Source organism: Bubalus kerabau, chromosome 15 (assembly GCF_029407905.1).
Source record: "Bubalus kerabau isolate K-KA32 ecotype Philippines breed swamp buffalo chromosome 15, PCC_UOA_SB_1v2, whole genome shotgun sequence".
NCBI classification, from domain to species: domain Eukaryota; kingdom Metazoa; phylum Chordata; class Mammalia; order Artiodactyla; family Bovidae; genus Bubalus; species Bubalus kerabau.
The window spans coordinates 55,249,224-55,267,864 of NC_073638.1; the positions used below are offsets into that span (position 1 = coordinate 55,249,224).

The 18,641-nt window shown below is 54.2% G+C and overlaps 1 protein-coding gene across 3 annotated transcripts in view; it reads right to left on the bottom strand.

The window, feature by feature from the left end:
- Positions 1-47: 47 nt before the first annotated feature.
- The window catches only part of GDPD5 (glycerophosphodiester phosphodiesterase domain containing 5), a 90,935-nt gene continuing 72,341 nt past the window's right edge, over positions 48-18,641 (bottom strand). For all 3 annotated transcript variants that reach the window (XM_055549107.1, XM_055549105.1, XM_055549106.1), the window contains 11 exons: positions 18,472-18,570; positions 18,076-18,169; positions 17,554-17,699; positions 13,095-13,177; positions 11,611-11,761; positions 10,849-11,067; positions 9,902-10,059; positions 9,521-9,668; positions 8,227-8,309; positions 5,377-5,489; positions 48-969 (listed from right to left, as the gene is read on the bottom strand). In XM_055549107.1, coding sequence (XP_055405082.1) covers positions 821-969; positions 5,377-5,489; positions 8,227-8,309; positions 9,521-9,668; positions 9,902-10,059; positions 10,849-11,067; positions 11,611-11,761; positions 13,095-13,177; positions 17,554-17,699; positions 18,076-18,169; positions 18,472-18,570 — 1,443 coding nt within the window. In that variant the 3' untranslated portion in view covers positions 48-820. The remainder of the gene's footprint in view (positions 970-5,376; positions 5,490-8,226; positions 8,310-9,520; positions 9,669-9,901; positions 10,060-10,848; positions 11,068-11,610; positions 11,762-13,094; positions 13,178-17,553; positions 17,700-18,075; positions 18,170-18,471; positions 18,571-18,641) is intronic.

Below are 18,641 nucleotides of genomic sequence, written 5' to 3' on the forward strand. Positions count from 1 at the left end.
GCTCTGTCCCCACCCTCCCACCGATAATTCAGAGATGAGACGTGTCAAGATGGCAGCTTTAATCATCCTGGCCAAGGCCCCTCAGGCTCCCTCCACTGCAGGCCTCCTTGGTCATACACCCACCATCAACCATGCCTGAACACTTTTCCCAGGTGGCCCCTGCTCTTGGCCACTGACGTGGGAACCTGAGGTCATGTCAGTCTGTGGATCTCTCCTGGGTGTGGATCCAGCAGCCCTGAGCCTGCTCTTGCTATCTCCAGCGGCTCCTGGGGGACATGGCCAGCATCAGCGGGAGGCTGGTTGGGGAAGACAAGTGTTCCCGCCACTGGAGCAGGCATTCCTCCTGGGCCGAGCTTCTTTGTGCTTTGAGACTGATGGAAGAGCGGAGGTGCTGGGGCAGAGGCCCAGCCCAGCCCCTTGAGGCAGGAGAATCACCGGGAAGGCGGTTTCCTCACAGCACAGACAGGAGAACAGACACACGTGGGCACACGCAGGCTCCACATCCTCTGCTGCTGCAGGGGGCATGGCACAGCCCAGTGACCCCCCAAAGCTTCCAGGTAAGGATGCAAAGGAGGGCCTCAAGGAGTGGACCAGGCCCTGGGCCCTGGGCCCTGGGCCCCAAACTTCCCAGAAAAAGGAGCCCCAGGCCTGCAGGGGCATCTGAGAGGCTAGAGGGGAGCCCCTCCAAGAGAGGCTATGGCTGACAAGGGACCGGAGCCAATGAGGAGCCTGTGGACTTAGCACCCCGAGCATGCTTCTGCCAGCTCTGGGGGCTTCTCTGGTCTCCACACGAGGTACAGCTGGACAGACGGGTCTTCAGCTAACGCCCACTCCGGTCTGTGAGGGTCTTGGCACGGCTGCCGCTCCCTCGTGGGGCCACCGGGGTGGTGGCGCTGTTGGCATACGTGTCATAACTGTTGTCCGAACACACAGAGAGCTCATCGGAGACCTCCATGCCATCGCTGATCTCTGTTGGGCCACAGGGAGGGAAGATGTGAGTGCAGGGAGGAGAGGGGGCAAATAAAGAGAGCTGGCAGATGCGGTGGGGAGGCGTGGCCTGCAGCAACTCCCGAGCAGGCACTTGGAGGCTGATGCAACCTCAGGTTTCAGGTGTGGTATTGGTGTGTGAGTCTGGCATTCAAGGCCCTTCTCAGTCTCTGCAAACACTCTGATGCACCTCAGTCTCCTCTCCCCTGGAACTCCACCCTCAAGCCACAGAACTACCTGCACCCTCCTGAGCGTGGCACCCGTGTATTTACTCTCCTTGGGGCTTTGCACATATTGGCCTGTCTCCTGGCCACGACCTCCCAACATCACCTCCTTTTCTTAAAATCTGGCTGAATTCTTCTCATTTCTGTTGCTGCCCCCAGGCTGGGAGGGGGCCTCCTCCCCCTGCCCCCTGCTGCTCCCCCTGCTCCATCACCTGCACTGTCCACCTGTGGCCCCCTTCAGCTGGAGCACTTCAAGTACACGGATGAGGTCTGGGCATCGGTGTTCCCAGTGCCTGGTGCAGTGCTGGACGCACAGCAGAGCCTCAGAAAAGGGCTGCTGAGGGGAGCGAAGCCTGCCCAAGGGGACTCCAGGTGCCTGGGTGGGGCTGACGGTCTCTAGAGAGAACTTCTCAACCAGGAATGGGCAGAGGGTAAGACCTGTGGTTGACTCCTCAGGGCCAGCACCTAGAAGGTGCTAAGTGAACGGCCTTTGGCACTGCAGGAGAGGTGAGGGGTGGGGTGCAGAATCTGACAGGCCTAAGTGCTGGCCTCCTGCCTTCCGTTCATTCTACCTACCCCTTCTGGCTTCTCTGAGTCAAGTACAGCCTGAGGAGCCTGAGGATCCCAGATGCCCTGTTCCGGCTCCTCCTTCCAGGAGCTCCTCAGTGTTGCCGAGAGCTGCGGGACACTAGGGTAGGCCCTCCAACCCAGCTCTGGTGCTCAGGAAAGGCTCCCAGGAGGAGGATTTTTGAGTGAGGGTAGGAGGAATAACAGAAATGGTAGAGACCTAACAAAAGCAGAAGATATTAAGAAGAGGTGGCAAGAATACACAGAAGAACTGTACAAAAAAGATCTTCACGACCCAGATAATCATGATGGTGTGATCACTCACCTAGAGCCAGACATCCTGGAATGTGAAGTCAAGTGGGCCTTAGAAAGCATCACTATGAACAAAGCTAGTGGAGGTGATGGAATTCCAGTTGAGCTATTTCAAACCCTGAAAGGTGGTGCTGTGAAAGTGCTGCACTCAATATGCCAGCAAATTTGGAAAACTCAGCAGTGGCCACAGGACTGGAAAAGGTCAGTTTTCATTCCAATCCCAAAGAAAGGCAATGCCAAAGAATGCTCAAACTACCGCACAATTGCATTCATCTCACATGCTAGTAAAGTAATGCTCAAAACTCTGCAAGCCAGGCTTCAGCAGTACGTGAACCATGAACTTCCAGATGTTCAAGCTGGTTTTAGAAAAGGCAGAGGAACCAGAGATCAAATTGCCAACATCCGCTGGATCATGGAAAAAGGAAGAGAGTTCCAGAAAAACATCTATTTCTGCTTTATTGACTATGCCAAAGCCTTTGACTGTGTGAATCACAATAAACTGTGGAAAATTCTGAAAGAGATGGGAATACCAGACCACCTGACCTGCCTCTTGAGAAACCTATATGCAGGTCAGGAAGCAACAGTTAGAACTGGACATGGAATAACAGACTGGTTCCAAATAGGAAAAGGAGTACATCAAGGCTGTATATTGTCACCCTGCTTATTTAACTTCTATGCAGAGTATATCATGAGAAATGCTGGGCTGGAAGAAGTACAAGCTGGAATCAAGATTGCCGGGAGAAATATCAATAACCTCAGATATGCAGATGATACCCCCCTTATGGCAGAAAGTGAAGAGGAACTAAAAAGCCTCTTGATGAAGGTGAAAGAGGAGCGTGAAAAAGTTGGCTTAAAGCTCAACATTCAAAAAACTAAGATCATGGCATCTGGTCCCATCACTTCATGGGAAATAGATGGGGAAACAGTGGAAACAGTGTCAGACTATTTTTTTGGGCTCCAAAATCACTGCAGATGGTGACTGCAGCCATGAAATTAAAAGACACTTACTCCTTGGAAGGAAAGTTATGACCAACCTAGATAGCATATTGAAAAGCAGAGACATTACTTTGCCAACAAAGGTCCATCTAGTCAAGGCTATGGTTTTTCCAGGGGTCATGTATGGATGTGAAAGTTGGACTGTGAAGAAGGCTGAGCACTGAAGAATTGATGCTTTTGAACTGTGGTGTTGGAGAAGACTCTTGAGAGTCCCATGGACTGCAAGGAGATCCAACCAGTCCATCCTAAAGGAGATCAGTCCTGGGTGTTCTTTGGAAGGACTGATGCTAAAGCTGAAACTCCAATACTTTGGCCACCTCATGCGAAGAGCTGACTCATTGGAAAAGACTCTAATGCTGGGAGGGATTGGGGGCAGGAGGAGAAGGGGACGACAGAGGATGAGATGGCTGGATGGCATCACCGACTCAATGGACATGAGTTTTGGTGAACTCTGGGAGCTGGTGATGGACAGGGAGGCCTGGCATGCTGCGATTCATGGGGTTGCAAAGAGTCGGACATGACTGAGCGACTGAACTGAACTGAGGAGGAATCAAGTACCCCAAAGGCAAGAATCTGTATATCCTAAGCACCTTGAGCAGTGCCTGCCATGCCTTGAAAGAAGGATAAATAAAGGAGTGACTGAATGAATGGATGTTCACACAGTTGTTGGAGCCACCCCCACCCCCGCCCATCTAAAACCACAACCACCCTCTCTGGGTCCAGGTTCATTCAAGCAGCATTTACCAAGCACCCCTCTGAGCGAGGCATGGCACTAACCCTCACAAATACTCTGTGAGGGGAACCTAGCCCATTTTACAGATGAGATGTCTGATGCTGAGGTAGGTTAGGTAACATATTCTTGTTCACACAGCTAGGGGCATAAGCTGGGGTTTGAATCCAGGGCCATCTGGCTTGTAATTACCTCTCCCTCTCCCATTTCCATGCCCACGATTCCCATCTGAATTATTGCTTTCCTTGCCTTCAGCTTCCCGTTCTAACTCACCACCCTCCGCACTTGTTAGGGATTTAATTGTGGGGACTTCCCTGGCAGTCCAGTGGTTAGGTCTCCATGCTTCCACTGCAGGGAGGCATGGGTTCAATCCCTGGTCAGGGAACTAAGATCCCATAAGCTGTATGGTGTGCCTCCCCCTCCTCAAAAAAAAGAGGTTGAATTGCGTTCCCCTCAAATTCCTATATTCCTACACTCTGCATGTGACCCTCTTTGGAAATAAGGTCACAGCAGATGTAATTAGTTAAGGTGAGGTCATTAGAGCAGACTGGTGTCCTTGCAAAGAAGAGAGTTCAAACACAGAGATGCATCCGCGAGGCAAGGGGAGAGGCCAGGACCAGATCTTTCCCTCCCAGCCCTGTTGACACCTTGATCATGGACTCAGCATTCTGAACTGTGAGATGATACATCTCGGTTTTTAAGCCGCCCAGTGCGTGGTACTTGGCTACAGCCCTACTGTAACAAAGGCAAACCTATCTGTGACCCTCCTCTGCTTCCAGAACAAAGCCCAAGCTCCTGACCACACACTCAGGCCCAAGTGCCTCACCAGCGCCGCCTTGGGGTGAATCAGCCAGAGGCCCTCCCTTCAAGCCGTGCGGAATGACCTGGAGTTCTTGGTGCCCAGCAAGTAGGCCTTCCTCGCTGCCTCTGAACACATGCTGTTCCTGCCTGGAGTACCCTTCCTTCCTTCTGCTTGCCCAGCCCTCACCTCAAACCCATCACCCAGGCCCCTCCTATCATTCCTCTCCATTTCAACAACATCACTCCGCACAAAGTGGGCCTGAAACCTTCCTCACTGTCCCAGGGAGTGCTGAACCCCTCTCCTCCTTGCATCCCCATCTGTTATATCTAATTCTCCATGGATTTGTTTGTACAGCTGCTTCCTCCTTCAGTCTGGGAATGTCAACAGGCAGCAAGCAGGGGGGGAAATCAACATTTGTGGGGTTCCTGTATGAACCAGGCATATGGCAGGATGGACCTTCAAAGCAGACTCCTCCCCCAACCCCAGCATGTCACCCTAGCCCACCACCCCTGGGGCTGACACTGAGCCACAGAACCTGGAGCTGATGGCTGCAGGTGGAGGGGGGTGTGTGTGTGTGTAGGTGTATCTGTGCTTCCATGTCACGGTGACATGAAACCAGGTGGGTATACGTATATCTGTGCCATGTGCCTATCTGTACATGCTGCATGTGACATATATGTATACACACCCGTGTGGACCTGCGGGGTGCAGAGAACAGAGCCCAGAGCCTGTCTCAACCTGTCTGCGGAGTTGCACACCTGAGAAGATGAGCTTCTCCTTCATGATGCTGACGTCCCGGCTGGTCCGGCGCACTGCGGCACTCAGCATGATCTGCTCGGGGTTGTAGCTCCGGATGCCACCCAGGCGCCACCTGCAGAGACGGCCCCATGGGCATCAGGTCCTTCCCCACCCTTCCTTGGAGCAGGGATCATGCCCACTTCCACAGACTCTCTGGAACTGGCCCGAGAGACCAGCAGGAATCTTGTCTGACTGTGTAGATGGGGAATCTGAAGCCTAGAGAAGGGCAGAGCTGGGGCCTGATCAGAGTCTACTGACTCTCAGCCACGGATCTCCAGCCCTCTTACTTCCAGAATGCTACATCCGCTCCCCTTGCCCAGGAGGATGCTTAGGGGTTGGTTAGTTATGTCTCAGGTGCCCCCAATTATACACCTGGCTCTCTTTGGATAGGACAAATTTAGGGGCGCAGGCTTAACAGGCATACCTGATGACCTGCCCTGGGGTACAAACCAGCCCTGGGGAGTCCCAGCTAATGTCACCTATAGCCCCACCATCAGGACCAGGCTGAGTGAAGCCAGTGAGGAACCCCAGAGAGGAAGTGAAGGAAAGGAAGGAGGAGACGGGAGACAGCGGGGATCTTGTCTTCACGGGGGGATCAGGCAAGGGTGCTGGAGTGACTTGGGGTGGGGCCTACTGCTGCTCCATTCTTACAGCCCTGGAAGAGTTGGGTGCATATCCCCTAACAGGAAGGGGCAGGCTGGAGTGTTATCCCTCTAATGGCTGGGACAAGGTGGGGGCAAAATTAATTGAATGGGTTGAGGTGGGGCTGCATGGGGTGTGCAGGGACCAGGTGGAGCCAGGAGAACTCAGTTTCTTTGGTCTGGCCCAGAGCACAGTTTTGGTTGTTACAGTTCCTCTGAATTAGCCCCAAATCCCTGGCCTCTGAACAGAGATTTTTCCTGAAATCTAAGAGAGGACTCACTGGACCCCCACCCCCACTCAGGTAAGCGGGGATCAGCTTGGAAACAAAACCCAACTCCCCCGGGGCCCTAAGCCCTGCTGGAGTGGGTGGACGGAGCCCAGACTCCACGAGAAATCAATTGTTTCCAGATGGGATCAGCGCAGCCGAAATGGACAGACAGATGGACAGGTAGACAGGTGGATGAAGAGAGCAGACATACACGGGGAAAGCAGGAGGCAGAGGGGAAGGCAGCCTGTGCTCTGGCTGGGCTGGCCGCCCTACACGTGCTCGAGAACAGCAGCAGGGTCTCATTTATCACTGCGTGCCTGGCACCAACCCCCATGCCTGCTGTGTGGTGGGTGCTATAAGAACTATTGAGTGAATGAAGGGAAAAATGAGGCCCCCGGGGAAATGATCTCCCCCAGGGTCCTCTCCTCCATCAGGCCTAGCCTGACCCCCAGGAAGACAATCATGTCGCCCTGACGGTATCGCGAGTGGCCCAGCATGCCCACGGAGCACCCTGGGGCTCCGGGCGGAAGACCCGACTCCTTGTCACAGGCCCAGCACAGCACCAGCCAGCACGGGTGGACATCTGCCAACGGAGAGGATGGTGGAAATCCCAGGTAAACGGCCCTTCTCTGGGCTCAGTCCCACAGTCAGGGAGCCCCGGGCTCCTCCTCCTAGAAGCTGGTCAGTGAAGGTGCCTGACCTAGGAGGCACCTGACCAAGGGGGACTTCTCATCTTGCAAATCAACATTAAACCCAGGAGGGAAGTGTCAGGCCCGGGTCTCTGCAGCGAGGTACATCTAGGACAGGAAGCTCAACCACTGGGGTGTCCTCCCAGGGGAGAGCAGGGAAGACGGTGCATATAGGGGAGAGGGGTAGGGTCAGAGTCAGAGACAGAAAGTCAAAGAGGTAAGAGAGAAAGATAAACAGTGAGTGATGGAAAAGGCAAACTGGGAGACGGGAGGGCAACAGGTGGTCAGGGAGAGACAGAACTTGGTAGGCTGTGGTCTGGACGTTGGGAAGGCCTCGCCCAAAGTGTCAGGCTGTGGCAGGAGGCGTGGGGCTCCACAGAGGGAGACACTTTGGTGCTGAGAGAGGCCAGGTCAGCAACCTGCAAGGAAATGTCTGCGGGAGGAAGAGAGAGCAGGGGGACACACATGAAGATAGGGAGAGAGCGGGAGGGCTGCAGGGGAGAGGAGGGGAGGGAGGGAAGGGAGGAGGCTTCAGGCAGGGCCGGGCCTGGGAGGGGGACCTGGGCCTAGGGCTCTGCGAGAGCCAGGCTTTCAGACAGAAGTGGAGAAGGGGGTGGTGAGGAAGAGGGAGAAAGAGGAACAGGAGGAGGAGGACCACACCGGAATTACCTGATCAAGTGATAGCTGTGAGATGCCAAGAGTGCAGCAGAGAGAGGGGAGAGGGGAGAGAGGAGGGCATGCGCCGGATCAGAGCAGTATGGGGCAGAGAGAGAATGTCAGTCAAGAGTAAAACCCCCCAGGGACCAGCCCACTCCCACTGCGACCACCACCCCAGGTGTCATCCTGAAGGGTGGAGGGGAGCTGGCACGGGAGCTGTGGGAACCCAGGCCCTGGGTGATACGGGGGGAGTGGGGAGACCAGCCCAGAGAGGAACTGAAACTCACCAAAGAGTTTACACAGCAAATCTCCCCACCCAGCCTGGCTCTGGGCTCCCTGCTGGGTGCTCATTCCAGAAGCCACTGGGCTCTGGCTGAGGGGGACGGGCTGGGGGCCACTGGGAGGCCTCCTTCTCCCCTGAACAGGGTGGTCTGGTCAGGATGTCTGTCTCCCGGCCAAGGGCTCAGGAGGATGGGACCCCACCCTCTGGCTGGGGTGGGGACTGGCCTGTCTTGGGCAGGGAAGACCACGGAAGGCAGTCGGGGCCTACTCACTTCTGGATTACGAAGATGCCAATGATGAGGGTGAAGGAGATCAGGTCGGCGGTGACCCACATGAGACAGTACTCGTCCGGGGGCTGTGGACAGACGGCCCGTGGCCAGCTTCCAGTCATGCTTGGTCCAGACCAGGGCTCCAGACCAAGGGCCCATGGACAGGAGGACCACGTGTCACCCTCAGAGAGGGGCAGAGGAGGACCTGGAGGGGCTTGGGATCTTGAGATTATGTTTTGTAGCCCTGGGATTTGGGGGGTGTGTGTGTGGGTGTGTAGGATAAAAGAGAGCCATTCAGTAGTCAGAGTAGAGGTGGTGGTGTGTGCTAAACCTAGAGGATTCATGTGCTTAAGGGAGCTTAACGCGAGAGTCAAAATACAAAAGACAAATAGGTGAGTGAGAGGGTGTGATGTGATGAGCAGGTGCACAGGTGAGTGTGGATGGATGTGGCATCATGTGGATGGGAGGGTACGTGTCATTGTAGGCTGTGGAGTGTGGGAGCTTCCCCTCCAGGGGGCCAGAGAGGTGCCTAGGAAGGCAAAGCCTGCAGAGCAGCCAGGCCCCACACCCCCGTGATCTCAGGTGAACTGTGGAGGGGCCAGGACGGGCCAGATGCACTTCCTGCTGTTGGTCAGCTCCTGCGGCCTGAAAATTAGTGTACTCATAGCTGCTGCTGCCACCATCAGTTACTCCATCTCATTCCGAGCTGAGCCTTTGGAGATTTTCAAGGACAATGGGCGGGTGGATAAAGACAACCTCCCAAAACCTAAATGATTCACTGACACTGGCAATGTCTTAGCCATAATGAGACCCTCCATCTGCCTTTCATGACTTCAGGGAAGTGGCAGTGGGAGCGTTGGATGGAGACCAAGGGCTCCCCAAGACCCCTGGTGACAGAGCTGAGACTAGCACTTGGGCCAGTCTTCAGATGCTCGACCAATTGAAATCTGGTTTCATTGGCTATACTCTCTGAGCAGATTTCAATGTTTCCTATTCTTGCCCTCATGTTGCCCTCTTTTCTCAATTACTTTCCTTCCTTTAAAACAAAATGTAATAATCCTCAAAACCAAAAGAAAACTCAAGTAGTTGTTTATTTCTCTAGGGCTCTTGGTGTTTTTCCCATTTGGCTCAGGCCCAGGCTCCTCCCACCTCCCAGTATCTCATGACCTTAGGTCAGAAGAATCTTCCTCATGTCCCCCAAAGTGTTCCCTCCAGAGAGAGCCACAGGTGTGGAGCCTGCTCCTCCCTCCTAGGAGTCACAGGCAGCTCTCAGACCCCCAATAATCCTCCAACTCACCATGATCCAGAGTGGGGAAGGCACCTGGTACAAGGTGTGGGAGTTGTCGGAGGTGACGGACGGGACCCCTGCGCACCACAGCAGGGAGAAGAGCCATGGAGCATTGACCGTGTAGAGGTTCACACTCAGGTTCCAGGACGCATAGTCCCTGTGGGGCAGCGACAGAGGCCGGTCAGCCCTCGGGCCCATGCGGGAAGCCTGTAAAGCTTGGTCCTTCACACCCTCATACCATGCTCACAACTGGTGGAAGGAACCTCTGGTCCCAGAGGGCCAAGCTCACACACAAGCCCAGGTCTGCCTGATGCTCTCCACCTCTCCTCTCTGAGCCCGGAGCCCGCGTGTCCAGTCCTCTGGGTGAGCCTGGCTGGGTAGGGTAGGCACCTGAGCTCCTGGCGGGACACCTGAGTGTAGCGCAGGTTCAGCCGCTGGATGTGGCCTCTCCTCAGGCTGGCGGCCGCCTCCTTGGAGCCTGACATCTGCTGGAAGCCGGGAGCCACCTTTCTCACTAAGGGCCTCTGCCTGTTGGGCAGCCACAGAACCTACAGGCAGGAGAGAGGCAGCCTCTGATTTCTCTTCTATAAATGGGGAACGGTGTCTATCCCTCCGGGAGCACCTGGAGGGGTTAAAAGAGGCGGGACCTGGCACACAGTGAAAGCCTACAGGTAATAAGGTGGTCCTCTGGACCATCTCCAGAGGATGTGGTCCCAGCCAAGGCTAGGAACTGCTCTGGCGACACCTCAGGGAGTTTTCCCTCCAGACCCTAGTCAGGACAAGATCGATAACCCCGCAAACGTCCACTACTCTGCACATGGACCCCAGCGTCTACTGTGCTGCCATAGTTGGTATCAGATTCTTTTGATCCCCAAGTATTACACCCGGAGGATGTGGGCAGCAGTTCACGGGAGTACTGTGTTCCCAAGAACCTGGCCCTGCTCCTGCCCTTTGTATATTTTAAAGGACCTCTTTGTTTCTTTCTCGTCCCCACGGTGACCCTGTCAGGGAGGTGTGGGGCATGCTACCTTCATTTTACTAATGTAGAAACTTGAGGTCTGGAGAGGAGTTTATAGCTGGAACTAAACTCCAGGCAGGCCTGGTCTCCCTGAGGCCAGAACAGGGCTCCGTGGAGCTCCCAGGGGACGGAGGGGCTCCCTAGGGGAGGGGCTCCCTAGGGGAGGGGCTCCCTAGGGGAGGGGCTCCCTAGGGGAGGGGCTCCCTAGGGGAGGGGCTCCCTAGGGGAGGGGCTCCCTAGGGGAGGGGCTCCCTAGGGGAGGGGCTCCCTAGGGGAGGGGCTCCCTAGGGGAGGGGCTGGGTGCGCTTCAGGGGCTCACCTGGTGCTGGGGGAAGCCTGAGCTCAGAAGGGCCTCCAGCGTGATGTTGAGGAAGTTACTGCGGTAGGGGTGCTCCCGCGGCGGGTCACGCAGGTTGAGCAGCAGCGTGGCATTGCCCTTGGCCAGCTCCAAGAGCTCCACTAGTCTGCAGATGGACTGGTTTTGGGCCTCCCTGTGGTCGGAGGGTGACAGGGAGCTGGCTGTCCAGAACGGGTCCGTCTATCAGAGATAGGGACACACATGGTGGCCTCACCAGTCCTATGGGGCCTCCACATGCCTTCGTGGCAATGGAACTTGGAGACCCCTGAGCTGCCAGTGTCTGCTGGTGTGTGCAAGTCAGGCAAACCGAAGGCTGTGGCCCCGTGGGGACTCTCGATTAACCCAACCTTAACCTCTCTATCCCAGTCTGCTTACCAAAAGAATGATTTTTTTAGATTATTTCCCAGACCGCAGTACGTTTCTCCTTTAGTAGCATTTCAGATGAGAGAACCGACTTTGTTTAGGGTTTTACAGTGTTAACAGCTTTAACTATTACCATCACCATCAGCTTCTTCTGGTAGGGGAGGCAGAACCAGAACGAGCAGTGATAGCCACGATATCTGGGCTGCAGTGGCATGCGCCAAGGAAGCCGCCAACCAGCCTGGCTGTGAGTCAAGGAAGCTGGGCGTGTGAGGGTCGGCTGGGCGGCGGGCGGCCCCCGGTCCTCTCGTGGACTCCCGCCCATGCTTTCCATGCCTAGGACTGGGACAGGTGCTGCCAGACCTTCAGGAACCACTGGCCGGCGTTGAGCCTCTGCAGGATGGTCCAGTTGAGCATGGAGGCGGGCCTGCGGGCGAGCTCCGGAAACTCCTCCTCCACGTTGGTGGTGCGCCGCAGGGTGGCGTCGTGCATGAGGAAGGGCACCCCATCCAGGCTGCGGGAGGGTGGGGCCACGGAGTCACTGCCCACCCGGGTCCCTCACCTGCTCGTCCCACTCTCTCCTACCCACCCACTTACACCAGCCTACCAAGGGGCTCAGGAAGGCTCTGCCCTTCTTTGGCCTCAGGTTTCCCGACTGCACAGGGAAGTCAGTGGACTGAGAGGCGAATCCTTCTGGTTCTGAGGGTCAGACAGGGGTGGGGACGGCTGAGGATGGAGGGCTGGGCCTATTAGCAACCTTGGAAGGCAGATGCTATCTCATTTGATAATGGGGAGACTGAGACTGGAGGCAGAAGTATCTTAACTCGAGGCCTACCAGCCAGTAAGTGGTGGAACCTGGCTTAGAACCCAGTCCACGTGATGCCATGTGAGAAGAGGGAAAATGCAGGCTCCTTTGACAAATTCCATCCCACTATCATCCTGGTCTCCCCCACTGCTGGCCATAAGCCCCATAAGGTGCCTGAGTGTGAAACAGTAAAAGGCACCTGTGCTCCCCTTCCTCAAGACATTTTTCTACCATCTGCTAGGAAGAGTTGATAAACACACAATTCTATAGTGTCTACAATGGGAGTGGTGTCTTCATACTGTGGTACCCTAATTCAATACCCTGCCCCCTCCCCTTCTCAGAGATGTCATCAGATTGGTATGGATTCTTCTTGCCCTTTATATAAATATTAATACATACTTATTTATCTACATGTAGAAAATGTATCAATCAGTTTTATCTGGTCTTTAAAAATATAACTGACATCACAGTGAATGGATCACTCAGGAACTTGCTGACTTCACTCATGAGAGTGTTTGTGCTCCATCTTGCTGAGCCATACAGATCTCATATTTCCATTAAGTGGATCAGTGGCAGGACTCCAGGTCCCTACCTCCACTCTGCTTGAACCAAGAGAGTCTGTTTTGTTCTCTACATCTTTTATATCCTGGAGTATGGCACAAGGGGATTCCCAGGTGGTGCTAGTGGTAAAGCAGCTGCCTGTCAACGCAGAAGACATAAGAAACATGGGCTGGGAAGAGCCCCTGGAGGAGGGCATGGCAACCCACTCCAGTATGCTTGCCTGGAGAATCCCCACAGACAGAGGAGCCTGGCAGGCTACAGTCCATAGGGTTACAGAGAGTCAGACACAACTGAAGCAACTTAGCACACACACGCACAGCACATGTTTCCTTGCACAAACATGGTGCCTGCCCTGCAGCGGGTAACCCAAGCCTCTGCTCTCCCATCCCCAAGACTCTGGGACCAGAGGTTTCTCCAGAGACCTGGATGTGGATGCACTGAGGAGGGGAAGAGGCGCTGTCCTCCCAATCCGCACACCTACCTGATGGTGACATCAGCCTGGAGTCCGTACAGCTTCTGCTCTAGGGCCTTCCTGAAGGACATCAGCGTGTGCTCCGGGGCCAGCTGAGGGGGAAGGTGGTGGTGAGGGGAAAGCCAGGCTTGAGCTGGTGTGCCCCTCCCCAGCCAGCAAAAGTCTTCCATGCTGGGAGGCTGGGTAGGCCTGGTTCTAATCCCCCTCCTTCAAGCAGTAGCTGTGGGGCCCTGGGCATCCACACAGCTTCTCTGAAGCTCAATTTCCTTATCTGTTAAATCATGCCTGTCTCACAGATTTTTTGGGGGATGGGGAGGAAAGAGAGAAACAGGGGTGGTTAGTGTTGATGAATATAAATGTGGAGGTCAGAGGATATTTTTACAGTCTTCTGCCTCTTTATAGTCTTGGGCTGAGCTGAATGCCGAGTTTCCTCCTCTTTAAACTTGGAGTCCGGGTGGAGATCCCCAAGGGAGAGGAGAGGGTAGATACCATGGCACAGTTTCAGTAGGGTGACCGGTTTCCTCATCTATACAGACGTGAAAACACCATCTCTTAGACTGTTATTAAAAGCCCCAAGCATGTTGCCTGCTATACAGTAAATGCTTAATAAATGACAGCTGTTACCCTATAGAATATACATCAGAAAATCCTAGTCTTAGTCCTGACTCTGTCCCTAACTAGCTTTGTGGCCTTAGGTGCATCTCTTTATCCTCCTATAGGTCTTGTTTTCCCGCGGGTATAAGTACAGTGTTCTCTGAGGGTCCTTCCAGTTGGGGGAATTGGGGTCCTGAGTCTCCCTCCCTAGTTATTTAGTTTGATGATCTTGTCATACCCTTTTCTGCCACTAGGGGTCAGCACCGTACCAAGGGTTGTGCTAGGACCAAGTGCAGCGTAGATGGAAGACTGGGAAGACTTCCGGCAGTGAAGAAGGATGGAAAGTGCTCCCATGGCTCATCCCTTTCTCACCAAGACATGCTCATTCCCATCTTTTCTCCCTGTGGCCATGCTTTTCCCATTTCTCAGCACATAACACACTCCCCTCTTCTGGAAAGCAGCCTGGCGTGGCAAAGGCTTTGGAGCTGAGGTGGAACAATTCTTCCCAGTCACCGACCTGGCCCATCACTTCCCCTTCTGGACCTCAGTTTCTTTAGCTGTAAAATGGGTTAATGTTATCAAGCTCATAGATGAGGTAACAGATGTCAGCAGTCTCTGAAAGGTGTGCTTTTTTCTTCCCCTTTCTACAGGGCAGAGGAGCCTTGGGGGAGGCGCTACCTTGTTTCCCAGTTAAGTGGGCTGCGTAGGAGCCCACAGAGGCACCTGAGGAGAGGTGTAGACTTGGTGGAGTTCCTACTCAATCACTTCCAAATGCCCTGATGCCAGGCCTCCCACAGATGACCACCGGAGGGGTACTGGCAGGAGGCAGACTATGGGTAGACACAAAGAGCACACCAGTGGCTATGGAGACCCAGGGGACAGAGGAAGTGTTTGGGTAGGGCCAAGTCTCTTTTCTGGAGGCTTTTTAAACTCAGGTCTCTCTAGGTTAGGTGCTGACTTCCTGGAGAAAGAGGGTTCCCACTGCCTCAGGCCGAAATGCAGATGGGGTGTATTGTCAGAAATGTGCGAGTGTGGGATGGTCGTCACAGACTCGTGGTGGACCACTGTGCTTCAGAGGCTCATCTCTGGAGTCAGTCTGACCAAATATTACAGTATGCACACACGCACACAGGGCCCCCCCACAGGAATGACACCCAGATACCATCTCCAAGACAGGGATGAGCACTTGGGCTTACCACACATAGATGTGTGAACCTCCCCCAGGCCGATGTATACAGGTGTAGACACTGATACTCATGCATTCACAGTGATGCAAGAAAGAGTTGTGTCAAGACACCTACACCAGCCCGTTAAGGAGCACCACTAGGATGCAATCAGCCAGATGCACAATGGGGAAATTCTACAGGACAAATGATGCAGTTTCTTCAACAAATAAACATATGGGGAAAAAGGAAAGAAGATTATTATAGACTAAAAGATACTTATGGAGAAGGACACGGCAACCCACTCCAGTATTCTTGCCTGGAGAATCCCACGGACAGAGGAGCCTGATGGACTATAGTCTATAGAGTCACACGACTGAAGCAACTTAGCACAAAAGATACTTAGCTCAGCTGGTAAAGAATCCACCTGCAATGCAGAAAATCCTGGTTTGATTCCTGGGTTAGGAAGATCCCCTGGAGAAGGGAAAGGCTACACACTCCAGTATTCTGACTTGGAGAATTCCATGGACTGTACAGTCCATGGGGTCACAAAGAGTTGGACACGACTGAGCAACCTTCACTTGACTTTCAACTACAAAAACTCAGGTCTCTGAGTTTAGAGACAATAAAGGACATTTTAGAGACAATAAAGGAAAGCTGAGCACTGATTCAGTATTAGATAGTATTAAGGAATGATCATGAATTTGGTTAGGTGTAATAGTGGCATTGTGGTCGTGGTTCCATTTTTAAAGTCTTTATACATTAGAGATACACCCTGAAGTAAGTATCGGTAAAATGATACAGTGTCTGGGATTTGCTTTCAAATATTAAAGTGGGGGGAAGGGAGAGGGGAAAGAAAAATCATGGAAATGGATGAAACAAGAATGGCAAAATATTTATAAGTGGTGAAGGTGGTATTGGATTCATTATACTATTTGTTCCACTTCTGCTAAAAAAAAAAAAAAAACCTGCATAGGGCCATCTTGCTCCTTCCCTTTGCCCCCTCCTTCCTGCCTCAGCACACCCTCTTGTCCTGTGGCCTCCAGAGCAGGTGGGATGATTAATAGGGGCCATGGAAAGAAGAGCAGCTATAAGCTGGGGCCCTGCTTCCTGGAAGGTTGTGCTTCTAATTTATCTTCACAAAAGCCAGCAGCAGGGAGACTTGGAGGGGATCAGCAACGCCCTAAGACACATGGGTGGCATGTGGCAAAACTGGACCCCAAATCCAGATCCCTCTGATGGGAAACGATGGCCTTCCCAGCTGGTTGCCTCCAGGTGCTGGGAGCAAGCAGCACAGGGTGTGATGGGAGGACACCAGGCTCCAACTCAGGGGCACAGGTCGCAGCCTTATCTAGGAAATGGGCACAATAATACCCCCAAATGCAGGGGGTGTGGAGAAGGCAATGGCACCCCACTCCAGTACTTTTGCCTGGAAAATCCCATGGACTGAGGAACCTGGTAGGCTGCAGTCCATGGGGTCGCTAGAGTCGGACACAACTGAGCGACTTCACTTTCACTTTTCACTTTCATGCATTGGAGAAGGAAATGGCAACCCACTCCAGTGTTCTTTGCCTGGAGAATCCCAGGGACGGGGGAGCCTAGTGGGCTGCCGTCTATGGGGTCGCACAGAGTCGGACAGGACTGAAGCGACTTACCAGCAGCAGCAGCATGCAGGGGGTGTAGGACCTTCAGGGTGATTTGCAGCCCTGTCAGACTCGACATCTCCTTTAAATGCTTCCTTTGTGAGGCTCCCTTAACTACCCTGAAATTCAGTAACACGGTGGACCTCCCAAAGACCCTCACAACCAAGAAAAAGCTCTCAAGAGCCCTCAAACGCCCTCTGGTGGTGAGGAGAGGTACTGCCTCTGTTGAGAACCGCATTTCAAGGCTTCCATAGGTCGGGAAACCCAACCTAAGGAAGCAGAAGGGCTTGCCCAAGGAAACAGAAGAGTATAACTCTTACTTTCTGTAAGCCAGACTCATATCTAGGCACATCGCACATGCTAACAGACTCCTGCTCTTCGTGGCCCTATGGTGCAGGCACTCCCATCATCCCGGGGTACTAAATAAGGAAACAGGTACAGTGAAGATGGAATTGGTCCTGACTCCCACAGCTGCCAAGGTGCCTGGAAGCCTGGCTCTGGAGCATACTCACTCCTTTGAAGGGGAGGGCCTACTATGGGATCACAGGGGTGGCAGAGAAGGAGCAGGTGCTGACTTTCATGCCTTCCTCCCCTGTTTCACCCTGGTGCAAATGTTTTCCTTTAACAGTGAGCTTGGGGCCGCACCCAGCTCTCCTGCCCACAGGAGGGTTTTCTTGTTGTTTCATCCCAGCCCTGGGAGCCTGCTCCCCTCCCCACAACCAGCATCTCTCTCTCTCCCTCTCTCTTGGGGCCTTCCACAGCCTCACAGTGTCTTTCCAGGGCTCTCAGGATAAAAGTGAAATCTTTTAAGCAAGCTGCCTTCAGGCTCTTCAGGACTTGATCCCACCCAAACTCTCTGGTCTTTACACCAATCCTTTCCATATACCAGCCCCCGCCCCTACCACACACACATCATCACCAAGAAGGGCTAAAAATCATTGCTATTATTATTATACCCGTTTCCCTGCCAGCTCCTTCCTACAAGGAGATAGGTTTTTGCCTCTCCCTCTGGAATGGCAGCTCTGCCCACCCCTCACCCAGTCTTTAGGGCCCACAAGAGGCACTCACCATGGGGGCCCCACGGTGGCCAATGAGGGCAGGTTTGGGGCCCAGGTCCTTTTTCTCCATGATGCAGGGAGAGGAGATGGTGAGAGGGGCCAGGTAGAGGGCAAACACCACAGTGAAGAAGATTCCGAGAATAGCTATCTGGGAGGCTGCAGACACGGGCACAACTGTGAGCCCCAGGCAGCAGGGCAGGGCATGCCAGAGCCCTCCTCCCTCCACTGGTCTGGACCCTGACACTCTGAGAGGGACCCTGCACCAAGAGGACTCCTCATTCTTGCTGCAAAAGTGAACCCGGCCTCTAACTCACACACAGATGTAGAGACACAGAGGAGGAAACATGCAAGGCTGAGGCTGTCACCTCTGTGCAACCTGCAGGCCACTCTGAACCAGGACTCACCATGCTACGAGCAAGGGCCCCACCGCATCCCCAGGCTGCCCAGGTACAGTCCAGGTTGGGGCAGGGCAAGCTGGCCTTGGTGCCTGGATCACATGGGTGGGGAACAGGTCCTGCCCAGTCATACTTACAGGATCGCTCTGCGCGGGCAAACTGTCCTGCCACAATCCAGGAGAGTGCTGTGATAGCCACCAGGGCCCCCACGTGCAGGAACGGTGCTGTGCCCTTGGGTACAGGAAGGGGCAAGAGAGACTGTTGGCTCCCAGCCGTGCCCAGACCTTCTGGTCACCAGCATCCTCCCGGCCTATCCCTATCCATGGGGCAGGCAGCTGTCTTTATTTTTCAGAGGACACTGGGAGTCCAGGGACCCTGGGTGCTAGAATCCTCCCTGTCTCTGAGTTGCTCTGTGATGTGGACCCTTACCCCGCCTTCTGGACTTCAGTCTGGAGGAATGGGAGTGACCTAAAGGTGTTGTCTTGTTCTGAGGGTCCTGGGGAACCAGCAAGTGGGCCCCCACCCCCACTCACCTGCAGGGAGATGAGGAGCACCTCCCACTCGTCCTCCCACAGCTGGGCCACGGCCGACATGGCCACCACGGTGGCCACCAGGATGGCCACCAGCCCGATCTATAGGGGAAGAGCCACCAGACGGTCAGGGGGCGCCAGAGCCTGGACAGCCCAAGGGTCCCCCGTGTGTG